Source organism: Neomonachus schauinslandi, chromosome 9 (genome assembly GCF_002201575.2).
Source record: "Neomonachus schauinslandi chromosome 9, ASM220157v2, whole genome shotgun sequence".
In the NCBI taxonomy this organism is placed as follows: Eukaryota; Metazoa; Chordata; class Mammalia; order Carnivora; family Phocidae; genus Neomonachus; species Neomonachus schauinslandi.
In genome coordinates, this window is record NC_058411.1 from 83,572,660 (window position 1) to 83,585,568 (window position 12,909).

General features: G+C 39.4%; 1 protein-coding gene across 1 annotated transcript in view; it reads right to left on the reverse strand.

The window, feature by feature from the left end:
* Nucleotides 1-12,909, reverse strand: part of TTBK2 (tau tubulin kinase 2) — a 110,469-nt gene that overhangs the window by 26,837 nt on the left and 70,723 nt on the right. Inside the window, exon 9 of the mRNA XM_021695336.2 lies at nucleotides 4,559-4,716. Within this exon, the coding sequence (XP_021551011.1) occupies nucleotides 4,559-4,716 (158 nt within the window). The remainder of the gene's footprint in view (nucleotides 1-4,558; nucleotides 4,717-12,909) is intronic.

A 12,909-nucleotide genomic window follows, 5' to 3' on the forward strand; every position in this document is an offset into this window, starting at 1 on the left:
CATTATGTAGAACTCCTTATTTAATACCATAAATTTCCCTCTGATCTTAGCTTTAAATGTAAAAAAGAGTAGGTTGATAGGTTTCTAAGTTTCCAGAAGGAAGGGCCTTTGACATGTTTTTGTTGGAAATTTCTAGTTCTTACTGCAATGTGATCAGATAGTATAATACTTCTGCTTTATGGAACTACTTATACGCTTTCTTGGTGGCCTAATAACTGATCAATTTTTATAAATGTTCCAGAGGCACTTGAGCAGAAGGCACAAGCTCTATCAGCAGGGTGTAGAGTTAAAGAAATATGCATAACACCCATCTTATTGGTCATATTTTTTGTCTATTTCTTATTCTTCGTTCACTTGATCTATCTTGTACTGAGTTACATATTAAGATCTCCAATTACTTGTGTGTTTCTAGCTATGCCCCCTGAAACTCCTGTAGTGTTGCTTCCTAAAGGTGACTAATGGAATTCTTGGGACTAAATATTAATAAACATTTGTGAATTGCAGCATTTAGCATTAAAAAGTATCCTTCCATCTTCGTAACTTGTTTTATTTCAGCTTGAATTCTATTTGTCTGATATCAGGATCATTAATTCTCTTCTTACAGCTCCCATTTTTCCCGTATATATTTGTTCATCCCTTACTGAAATATTTTTAGCTGTGTCTCTTGTATATAGCATATGTATTTAACTATAAAGCCAAACTGAAAATCTTTTTAATAGATGAGTTAAGCCCATGTATACTTATTGCTATGAATGTTTGGTCTCAACTGTGACACAGTATTTGATGATTATATGTATTTTGTTTTATTTGCTATATTTCTTTCTCTACAAGATAGATCTTCTTCACACTCTCACTTCTTTTTTTTTTTTTTTTTATAAAATCCTGTTGGGATTTTTTTTTTTTTTTTAAGATTTTATTTATTTATTTGAGACAGAGAGAATGAGAGAGACAGAGAGCACATGAGAGGGGGAAGGGTCAGAGGGAGAAGCAGGCTCCCTGCCGAGCAGGGAGCCCGATGTGGGACTCGATCCCGGGACTCCAGGATCATGACCCGAGCCGAAGGCAGTCGCTTAACCAACTGAGCCACCCAGGCGCCCACACTCTCACTTCTAAACGTTTTTTCTTTCTTTTTTTTGGTACTTTAGGTTTGCCTGTTTGTTCTAATGGTGTACTTTGGACATATACCTTTTAAAATGCTCTTAGTCCCGTTTTCTTACTTCACCTTGCCACTGAGTTTCTCAGCTTTAACTGGTATTGTCTTGTTTTCCTCCTTTAGGGACTTAAAAGAGTGCTACCCCTCCTCTCTCTACATTCCATTTACACTACTTTCTCTCTAGTCCTTTTAATTATTTTTTGGGGGGAGGGGCAGAAGGAGAGAGAGAATCTTAAGCAGACTCCACACTAAGTGTGGATGTGGATGCGGGTCTCAATCTCACCACTCTGAGATCGTGACCTGAGCCGAAATCAAGAGTCGGACACTTACTGGCCTGAGCCACCCAGCGCTCCTCTAGCCCTTTTAAATGATTTATTTTATTTTCATTCTCTTAGGGCTTTTATCCCCTCTGCCTTTATTCAATGCCCTTTATTAAATCTTCATTTGAGCCTGCTCTCCTTTGTGCACTCTATAATTTTTTCACTTCTAAGACATCTTTTTCTTCCATTTTTTTCCCGACCTCAATCAACTCTCATTTCTTCCTCTCTCTCTTCTCCTTTTCCTTTTTCTCCCATCCCCCTCTACTTTGTGGTCGATTTCTTAGTTTTTAACTTTCCGATTCAAGGTAGTTATCCCTATCTTCAAATGCACAAGTATATTAACTTCTATTTGGGGTTTTATTTTACAGTTTTCTTCTCCTTCATGGCTGCTTCTCTGAGAGGACATTTCCTTAGCATGAATTAGATTTTCTCTTCTGATTTTTTTCAATAACATTTTATGGATCTTTGAAATCTTTTTCTTGTTCATTTTTATGGTTTAGAGTATTTCATGAGATCTGTAGTTTAATTAGTGCCCTCTTCTGTCAATGTAGCAAAGTCCAAACAAGTTGGGGGATTTTTGTTTGTCTTTATGGTCAGAGAGACACAGTATCCTCTGATTTTATAGTTCTCCCTTTTGTAGGCAGTCAAATTTTATTTCCCCTTTTGCCCTTCTGTGATTACTGATGTATCGCCTTCAGCTTGAAATTCATCCTTTTTGCCAGTTCTGTGAAAGCAGACCTGAGCCCTTTCTGTATTTTCCTTTGCCAGCTAGCATTGGAGCTCTATCAGTAGAGGGCACTGGAGAGACACTGCAGGAGGACAGTGTTCTGCTCTGAGCTCCAGTGTGCAGCTTGGCCAGTTTGTCCAGCACAAGGAACCTGCCACATCCCAGCATCCTCAGCACCTGACTCTCGCAGCACGAGGACAGCAGCAATCAACAGCTTCCCTGAGCAATCCCCGCTATTTAGAAGAAAGCAAATAGCTTTTTCTGCCACCCCAAGGGAACAGATTTCCATTAAGTTCCAGAGGGCAGATTTTCAGCAAATTCTACCAGGCATCAGAGTGACTTCCCTGCCATCCAGTGAGCAATGGACATACGCTCTCCAACAAGGTCAGGACCTCAGCCCTGGGGTCGGGCTAGCAGAGCTCTTTCTTGGATGCTTAATCTCAGTCCCAGGAGTAGGAGCTGTACTTTACATTTGCTATTCCTGTATTCTCTACTTCCTATTAGTCTAGCCCACACTACTCCAATTAGCTAATAATTCCTTGTATCATCTTCCCCTGTTCAAATTACTATGTAGTTTCTCTCTCCTGATCGGACCCAAACGCATATATGTTTTTTCCTTCACTGCTCAACTGATAAAAGGCATTTTCTCCTTTCTTTTTTGTCTTTTTTCTTCTTTCTTTCTTCCAGAAGCTATATATTTTGAATCATGCCTATTTTTACCTCTCTGTAGTTCATGATCTAATCTACCCAAACACTCTCTAATAATTACATTTGTAGGATGGGATTAGTTTATCTGGTGTTGGCTTAAGATCAATCTTAAGTCCTATTTCTAATTCGCTTCCTCTGCATGGTTTTTATTGATCTGCCTTTATAAAGCCTTGGGGCAGAGCTGAGTGAGGCAGGAGCATGAGAGAGTTGGTTTTGGTTCCTCTTTTTACTTATTGTGGAGTTTAGGCTAGGTATCCTTTGTCTTCAAATTATGTTGAGGACATGGTTTTTGTGTAGCTTTACTCTTCCTTTCTTGTTACTGTTTTATTTTAGGAGGAAACATTGGGAGATGGGTACTTACACTGTCTTCACTGACTTCAGTTACCCTGAAGTCCTTATCACCTGGATTTCTACAAGTTTGAGACTTACCTACTTCTAACAAGAATCAAAGGAGGAAGAGGACAAAGGCACGAAAACAAGAATCAAAATTTCTATAGACAGGATCCAGCTCTGTTACTAGTATTTACCAAAGTTAGATGATTCACTCAGCCTAACTGTTAGGATTATCTCCTAATTTGTTTGTTTTTTTAAAAGATTTTATTTATTTATTTTAGTGAGTACTTTAAACAAACCTACGTGACTATTCTAATATAGCTAGTCAGTGTCCCTCACTTAAGAACTCTGAGACTAGCTAATCAGGATATCATACCCAGTTAAACAAGTCCATGTAAGTTTTCTGATTCAATAAGCTCTAGTGATCCCAAATTTCAATATAAAATCAAAACAATGGATTAGTGATAAACTGCCCCAATTATATGATGATTTTTCCCTATTTACTTTTTTCTTCATTAACCAAACATTTTAAAGCAACCAAAGCAGGCAAAAATGGACCGGGAAAAAAAAAGGATGACCCCCCCCAATTTATTTAATAACAAACAAAAGCAACTGTATTTAATACATGTATAGAAGAAAACAAACAAAAAAACACAAGATGATGGAAATACATGATAACCTGTTCCTAATACACTTTGTAAATTAAATCACTTTCTTAGAGGAACAAGCTACATGTGTTGTTCATACTAAAACATAGTAAAGTTGGCTCATTCTTTCCAGGGTCCCATATATTCTTTAGAAGTAAATGCAAACGGGGCCCCTGGGTAGCTCAGTCGGTTAAGCATCCGACTCTTGATTTCAGCTCAGGTCATGATCTCAGGGTCATGGGACAGAGCCCTGCTACGGGCTCCATGCTGGGTGGAGAGTCCACTTGGGATTCTGCCTATCCCTCTTCTTTTTCCCCTCCCCCCGGCTCGCTCTCTCAAGTAAATAAATAAATCTTAAAAAAAAAAAAAAAAAAAGAAGCAAATGCAAACAACTCCTCCTCATTTCAAAGAAAACCCACTGCAAATATGACATCAACAGGTCATACAAGCTCAAAGTTCCCATTTCAAAGTATGATCTGTAAATACTTTCTAAGAAAAGTAAATCCGAACAAAGACATATATAAAAGCAATGTTAATGCAAGGAAATCCATAGGCTTTCTCCTATGTCTTAGCATTTTGTCATCTGAAGGATCCACAGGAAATAGAAGCTATCTCTGCGAATGTAGTGCATCTAAGAAAGCCACGGCTCAATGATCTGCGCAGGACGTACCCGATCGCTGCGGGGGTCAGGCGGGTGTGCAGCTGAGGGGTGGTGGAAGTAGTGGTGGTCGTCAGGGAGCCATCCGTTCCAGTCTTCTCCCAGTCAAAAGGATCACTCTCAACTACTCCAAAGGTCTTGATGCTGTTGTCAAACACGGATGTCAGAAGCTAGGCCATAAAGAAAAAAGCTAGAGTAAGCTAACAATAAACAATGTCATTTTATTCTTTAAGAGAAAGCGCCAGACTCACAAATTAATTTTGTAGTAGGATTAAAAAAAAAACCAAACAGATGGTACAAATAGGGTTCTGAATAAGGACTATATGTGGATGACGATACTGAATAAATACTGATTTTTCTCAGTTGAGGTACCGGTTTGTAGTTATGTAGGAAATTGTCTTTGTTATAAGATACATAATGAAGCATCTTCTCTAAAACCTACTTTCAGATGGTTTGGCAAAAGGAAATTTGTGTTGTATGTGAAAATATGTATTCAGTTTCAACCATCTATATGATCTTTTTTTTTTTTTTGTCAAAAAGGAGTATTTTTATATGGTTCAGCTTAAATAAGTGAGCAGTGTTAACAGTTGTTATATCTAGGTTAAGGGGTATATAGAAGTTCATTGTGCTTTCTTACAATTTTGGGGAGTTTGAAAAATTCAACTGTATGTGGTGTGAGTGTATACACAAATTATCACAAAGAAATCTGCCTCTTTATTTGGTTTATATTAAATATTTCAATTTTTGGTCTTTATTTTTTTAAAGATTTTTTTAAAGTAATCTCTCCACCTAAAATGGGGCTTAAATTAACCCCCAGATCAAGAATTGCATGCTCTATAGACTGAGCCAGCCAGGCACCTCATTTTTTTGCCTTTAAATTCCAAAACTCTGATGTGATCTAGATAATGATCTCACAAAGACTGCCCTTTACTGTTTCTGATTTTTAATTTTATGATTATGGCTTCATTCTCTCCTCATCGTTTCTCTTACCCTGTTAGTATCCAAGAGTAAAGAATAATTTAGATTTCTGTCTGGAGCCATTGGGTAAATAAATGGTGATGTCATTTACTGAAATGGAAAGCAGAGAGTTTGAGGACTGGGATACTGAAAGTTTTAGGGAGTTTAGGGTGGAACAGGGTATACTACAAACTTGAAAGTCATCAGCATATAGATATGAATAGGTATTACTTAAAGCCTTAGGACCAGATATCATCTAAGCAGAGTAGGTAGCAAAGAGGTCCAAGGGCAAAGGCCTAAGGCACTCCAACCTTTAGTTAGAAAGAAGACTCACTAAAGGAAACCAAGAAGGAGTGGCCAGTGAGACAGAAAAACAAAGTGTGTGCTGTTTTAGATGCCTAACTGAAGAAAACATCTCAACAAGAAGATGGCCAAATGCTATCAATTGTAGATTTATAGTTATTTCTGATTATTTAATTGGTTTCTCTCTTTCACTCAGACTGTAAGCTCCAAGAGGCTGGCACACATCTGATCTTGTTCATCATAGTATCTAACACAGTATCTTATATATGAGTGCAGTGCTGTGATTTATAAGAAATAAGTTTGGTCAACTGCATGACCAAAATATATTTCTTACATATAGTTGGTCTTTGTCCACAGTTCCTGGCTCACAGGTCCCCAAACCTTTGAAATTTCCTGAGAAAAAAAGAGCAATAGGAGCCTCTTTTGTTACAATATTTGATCTGTAGTCCTCAGTTCCTGAAACCACGTCAGAGCCATAAAGGTAAAATGGCTCTCTTGTTATTCCTAACAAGCCCCTTTCCACCACAACTGGGTTTTTGTTAATGAGGTGACTTTTGGAAAGCACCTATGGATATGGGCTGGTCACCAGAGGAACCAACCCTATGATTAGAGAGTTGGAACTTTCAGGGCGCCTGGGTGACTCAGATGGTTAAGCATCTGCCTTCGGCTCAGGTCATGATCTCAGGGTCCTGGGATCGAGTCCCGCATCAGGCTCCCTGCTCCTTGGGAGCCTGCTTCTCCCTCTGCCTCTCTCTCTCTCTCTGTCTGTCATGAATAAATAAATAAAATCTTTAAAAAAAAAAAAAAAGAGAGAGTTGGAACTTTCAGTCCTATCCCATGGCCTCCAGGAAAGAGGAGAGGGGCTAGAAGTTGAAATCAATCACCAAAGGTGAATGATTTAATCAACCATGCCTATATAATGAAGTCTCCATAAAAATCCAAAAGGATGGGGTTTGGAGAGCTCCTGGATGGTAAATATAATGGAGGTGCTGAGAGAGTGGTGCCCTCAGAGAGGGCTTGGAGGCTCCACACCCTTTCCTCATACCTTGCCCTATGCATCTTTTCCATCTGGCTTTTTTGGAGTTATATCCTTTGTAATACATCAGTAATCTAGTGAGAAAACTGTTTTCCCAAGTCCTGTGAGCCACTCTAACAAATTAATCAAACGCAAGGAAGGGGTTGTGGGAACCTCTGAATTATAGTCATAGGTCAGTCAGAAGTACAGGTGACAACCAGGACTTGGGATTGACATCTGAAGTGGAGGCGGTCTTCTGGGATTGAGTTGTTAACCTGTGGAATTTGATGCCATCTATCTCTGGGTGGGTAGTGTCAAATGTAAGTTGAATTGCAGGATACCTGGCTGATGCCCAGAGCATTGCTAGGTGATGGTGGTGGGGAACCTATCTTAGAATTATGAGTGCAGCAGAAATCAGTTGCATTTCTATTCACCAACAACAAGACAGAAGAAAGAGAAATTAAGGAGTCGATCCCATTTACAATTGCACCCAAAACCATAAGATACCTAGGAATAAATCTAACCAAAGAGGCAAAGGATCTGTACTCAGAAAACTATAGAATACTCATGAAAGAAACTGAGGAAGACACAAAATACCATCAACTTTTTTCAAAGAAATGGAACAAATAATCCTAAAATCTGTATTGAACCAGAAAAGATCCCGAATAGCCAGAGGAATGTTGAAAAAGAAAAGCAAAGCTGGCGGCATCACAATTCCGGACTTCAAGCTCTATTACAAAGCTGTCATCATCAAGACAGTATGGTACTGGCACAAAAACAGACACATAGATCAATGGAACAGAATAGAGAGCCCAGAAATGGACCCTCAACTCTATGGTCAACTCATCTTCGACAAAGCAGGAAAGAATGTCCAATGGAAAAAAGACAGTCTCTTCAACAAATGGTGTTGGGAAAATTGGACAGACACATGCAGAAGAATGAAACTGGACCATTTCCTTACACCACACACAAAAATACGTTCAAAATGGATGAAACACCTAAATGTGAGACAGGAATCCATCAAAATCCTTGAGGAGAACACAGGCAGCAACCTCTTCGACCTCAGCCGCAGCAACTTCTTCCTAGGAACATCACCAAAGGCAAGGGAAGCAAGGGCAAAAATGAACTATTGGGACTTCATCAAGATAAAAAGCTTCTGCACAGCAAAGGAAACAGTCAACAAAACCAAAAGACAACTGACAGGATGGGAGAAGATATTTGCAAATGACATATCAGATAAAGGGCTAGTATCCAAAATCTATAAAGAACTTATCAAACTCAACACCCAAAGAACAAATAATCCAAACATGAAACAGGCAGAAGACATGAACAGACATTTCTGCAAAGAAGACATCCAAATGGCCAACAGACACATCAAAAAGTGCTCAACATCACCCAGCATCAGAGAAATCCAAATCAAAACCTCAATGAGATACCACCTCACACCAGTCAGAATGGCTAATGTCAGGAAACAACAGATGTTGACAAGAATGCGGAGAAAGGGGAACCTTCCTACACTGTTGGTGGGAATGCAAGCTGATGCAGCCACTCTGAAAACAGCATGGAGGTTCCTCAAAAACTTGAAAATAGTGCTACCCTACAACCCAGCAGTTGCACTACTGGGTATTTACCCCAAAGACACAAATGTAGTGATCCAAAGAGGCACCTGCACCCCAATGTTTGTAGCAGCAATGTCCACAAGAGCCAAACTATGGAAAGAGCCTAGATGTCCATCAACAGATGAATGGATAAAGAAGATGTGGTATATATATACAATGGAATATGCAATCATCAAAAAATTGAAATCTTGTCATTTGCAACAACGTGGATGGAACTAGAGGGTATTATGCTGAGTGAAATAAGTCAATCAGAGAAAGACATGTATCGTATGATCTCACTGATATGAGGAATTTGAGAAACAAGACAGAGGATCATAGGGGAAGGGAGGGAAAAATGAAACAAGACAAAATCAGAGAGGGAGACAAACCATAAGAGACTCTTAATCTCAGGAAACAAACTGAGGGTTGCTGGAGTGGAGGGGGATGGGAGGGATGGGGTGGCTGGGTGATGGACACTGGGGAGGGTATGTACTATGGTGAGCGCTGTGAATTGTGTAAGACTGATGAATCACAGACCTGTAACCCTGAAACAAATAATACAGTATATGTTAATAAAAAATTAAATTAAAAAAATAAAAGAATTATGCGTGCAGAACCTTTAGTGACTCTAAAAACATTTTGAGAACAAGTATTTGTGATAATATTTATTGAAGAGGGCACCTGGGTGGCTCAGATGGTTAAGCGTCTGCCTTCGGCTCAGGTCATGATCCCAGGGTGCTGGGATCGAGCCCCACATTGGGCTCCTGGCTGAGCAAGGAGCCTGCTTCTCCCTCTCCCTCTGCCTCTCTCCCTGCTCATGCTTTCTCTCTCTCTATCTCTGTGTCTCAAGTGAATAAATAAAATCTTTAAAAATAAATAAATAAAATATTTGTTGAAACATTCCATATGAAAAAAAAATAATAAACGGAGAAAAGGAAACTAAAAAGATCAAAGGAATTGGAAAAGGCATGGTTATAAAACCGGGGAATTTTTGTTTTGGTCATTTTTTTGTTGACTTAAGTCAAAATTAGAGGGCTTTAGAAAACACACAAGAAAGGAGGATGGATTGAGACCCAGCATATGGGAAGAGAAGTGGCAGACCCTGACCTTCTCTGCTGACTCTGGAAATGGAGGTTCCCACAGAGCGAGTTGCATGCCCCCTGAAAGAGGGAGGCCCTATGCATGAGGCAGCACCTGCCCTGTTCTGTGAGCCCTTACACCACCGCCACTAAGTGCACTGCCCGCACTGGGCTGCCACGGGAATGGATCCTCAACAGTTTTTATGCCAGACGTCCTTTTATCATGAATTATTTTCTTACATTTATCACAGTATTTTTGTATGTCTTAGAAAATGTAGCATATGCCACTGGGCCTCAGATAAAAAAGTGTGTTACTGAGATGGTGATACCAGAGAGCAGCAGCAGGAGGTAGAAGGATGGAAGGCACAGAACAAAAGAAATAGAGAGATCTCCTCTGGCCCTCTAATTTATGTGAGGTTCCCCCTTGTTACTCTCTAGCTCAACCTTATTTTTTTGTTTCCCTAACAACCCAGCTATGCCTTCTGAGAAAATTAACTCCAATGTCATCAGAGTCAGGGTAATCCTACAACAGCTAAGTCCCCCGAAGCAAGAGGCAAACCTGCTGCATTTTGATGTAACCTCTGCTTAAACAGTCCCACTCCTAAACCTGGAAAGTCGATGAACAAGATTAATAAGAAGCTTGGTCAGCTTTGGATTTCTGCTCTATCATATCCTCTGATTTTAGCAATGTTGTGGCACACTGTATGAACTGGCTGATAGACACATTTTAGTTTCAGGCTCCCCAACATTGTGGGTATTTATGGGTTTTATTAGTCTTCTCAACTTGCTAAACAATGCTTAACATAACTGGGACACTCTAGTAAATATACTTTTATGTTCTTACGTCAGGATCACATGATTCTATTAATCACTGACAAAGATTTCTAGTAACTCTTCATGTAACTTTAATTCTTTTACTGCATTTTCATGAACCAGTCATGGTAATATTTATTTCACAATGGCTGTTGTGTTTGTGGCCACCTCTCCAAAGGTAAGATGGTGAAAAATGGCAAGTGTTTGGACTTTTTTGAATGAGTCAGAAATTGGGTTCAGACACCACTTCCAGCACCACGAGTTTTCCCAGGAAACAGGTCTAAACTACATCTCCATAAAATGGGAATAATAACACTACCCAGGTATTACTGTGACACTGCTGGGTGTCATTATTGTGACAATTAATGTGCAAAGGCACCAAGGGTTCTTCTTTATCCACAAAGGCACCAAGGGTTCTTCTTTATCCAATCTGATGCTATCTTAGTTTCCCATTAACTAGTAACTGTGTCACCTACCAGTGGAGTCTTGTGGTGGAATTCAAGGTTAAGATCTTCCTACACACTCCTCAGAGACATGTTCCTTTCTCAAAACACTTTAAAAAGGAGTGTTTAAATTATAAGGTGGCCACAACAGAATTGAATGTTTTTATTTTTATTTTTTTTTAAAGATTTTTTATTGATTTATTTGAGAGAGAGAGAGCGAGAGAGGGAACACAAGCAGGGGGAGTGGGAGAGGGAGAAGCAGGCTTCCCGCTGAGCAGGGAGCCCGATGCGGGGCTCGATCCCAGGACCCTGGGACCATGACCTGAGCCGAAGGCAGACGCTTAACCGACTGAGCCACCCAGGCACCCGAGAATTCAATGTTTTTAATCACTATCTACACATTTCTGAAAATGTTGGCCCAGCATTTTTTTTTACTTTTAATCTGAAATAATTAAAGATTCACAGAAAATTACAAAAATAGTAAGAGAAATCCTCTTCACCCAGTGTGCTCCAATAGTAACGTCTTAAACAGCTAGAGTAGAATACCAAAACCAGGAAAGTGACATGGGTACTATCAGTCCACGGAGCTTATCAAATTTCACCAGTTTTACATGCCCTCATGTGTGTGTTTCTGTGTACGTGTATATAAATCTACACAATTTTATTAACCTGAGAAGATTCATGGCCTGGCAACTTTTTGTCTGTTATAGTTGCTATACTCTTTCAGAATCTAATCATAAAAACAATATTCATAATAAGATCTCTGTTTCAATCTTGGTTATAATTCTGATAGCTTCACCTAGTTTAGTTTAACAGATAGAAAACAGTATTTATGCACTCACAAGTTGATTTTTCTTAGATTTCCTTAGTAGGAGACTGTTAGGCAAACTAAGATTCAGTTCAATTTTCCTAACATTTGTTGAAAGTTTAGGTGCAAGGCACAGTGCGAGGATAGTGTGGGATAAAAAAAGAAGACATGGTTGTACTTCCAGAACTTAAAAGCCAGCTGGGAAGACACACTTGTACATAAATACTAAGTACTGATAAACTTGGATGTAATTTCCCAAAACACCGTCAACACTTTTCAAAAGCAAGTGTCAACCATTATTCTAATTGAGACATGCATAAAAGATTCCTGGTAAAGAGCAAAACAGCTCCTCTCTACATTTACTGTCACAGTGAGCACTAGCAGGCTATTGGATGAGATGCTGGCCATGTGCAACTTATTTTTTTTAAAGATTTTATTTATTCATTTGACAGAGAGAGAGAGAGAGCACAAGCATGGGGAGCGGCAGGCAGAGGGAGAAGCAGACTCCCCGCTGAGCAGAAAGCTCGATTTGGGACTCAATCTCAGGACCCTGGGATCATGACCTGAGCCGAAGGCAGATGCTTAACCAATTGAGCCACCCAGGGGCCCCTCACAATAGTTTTCTTTAGATTACAGACATAACTAAGTGGTGAATGTGATAAAAATTTTTTGTTTGCCCAACTCTTATGCTCCCATGCATACTTGATCAATAAAAAATTTTTTGCACCTAAGGTGGGAAAGTTGGAACATTTTCCAGTTCTTCCTGAATCTAGCATTATAGGTTTAATTTCATTATTTTATTATAGGTAATATGAACTCTGTGCATTTCAGAAATACATATGAAATGTAAATATAAGAACATACTCCAAAACGCCTTGTATACAATGTACTTTCTCCATTTGTTAGAGTCTATAGTTATTAACACAGTTATTAACACAAATAGCCATAAAGGAAAGAAACTCACTCACTTAAGATCTCTAAGGACCCAAGACTGTATGCTGCCTCTCTGCTTTTTTTTTAAAGATTTTATTTATTTGACAGAGAGGGAACACAAGCAGGGGGAGTGGGAGAGGGAGAAGCAGGCTTCCCGCTGAGCAGGGAGCCCGATGCGGGGCTCAATCGCAGGACCGGAGCCGAAGGCATATGCTTAACAACTGAGCCACCCACGTGCCCCCGGCCTCTCTGCTTTATATCCTATTTATATCTTATACAAAAGCTGCCATTTCACACAGAAATAGTTAATATATACAAATAAGTCTACTCTGCTGTTTATAGTCATTTGACTGGGCAAACTGACAACACTGTAGAATGTAAAACTTTCTTTAACAGTAAAGTCTATGTGTTGTA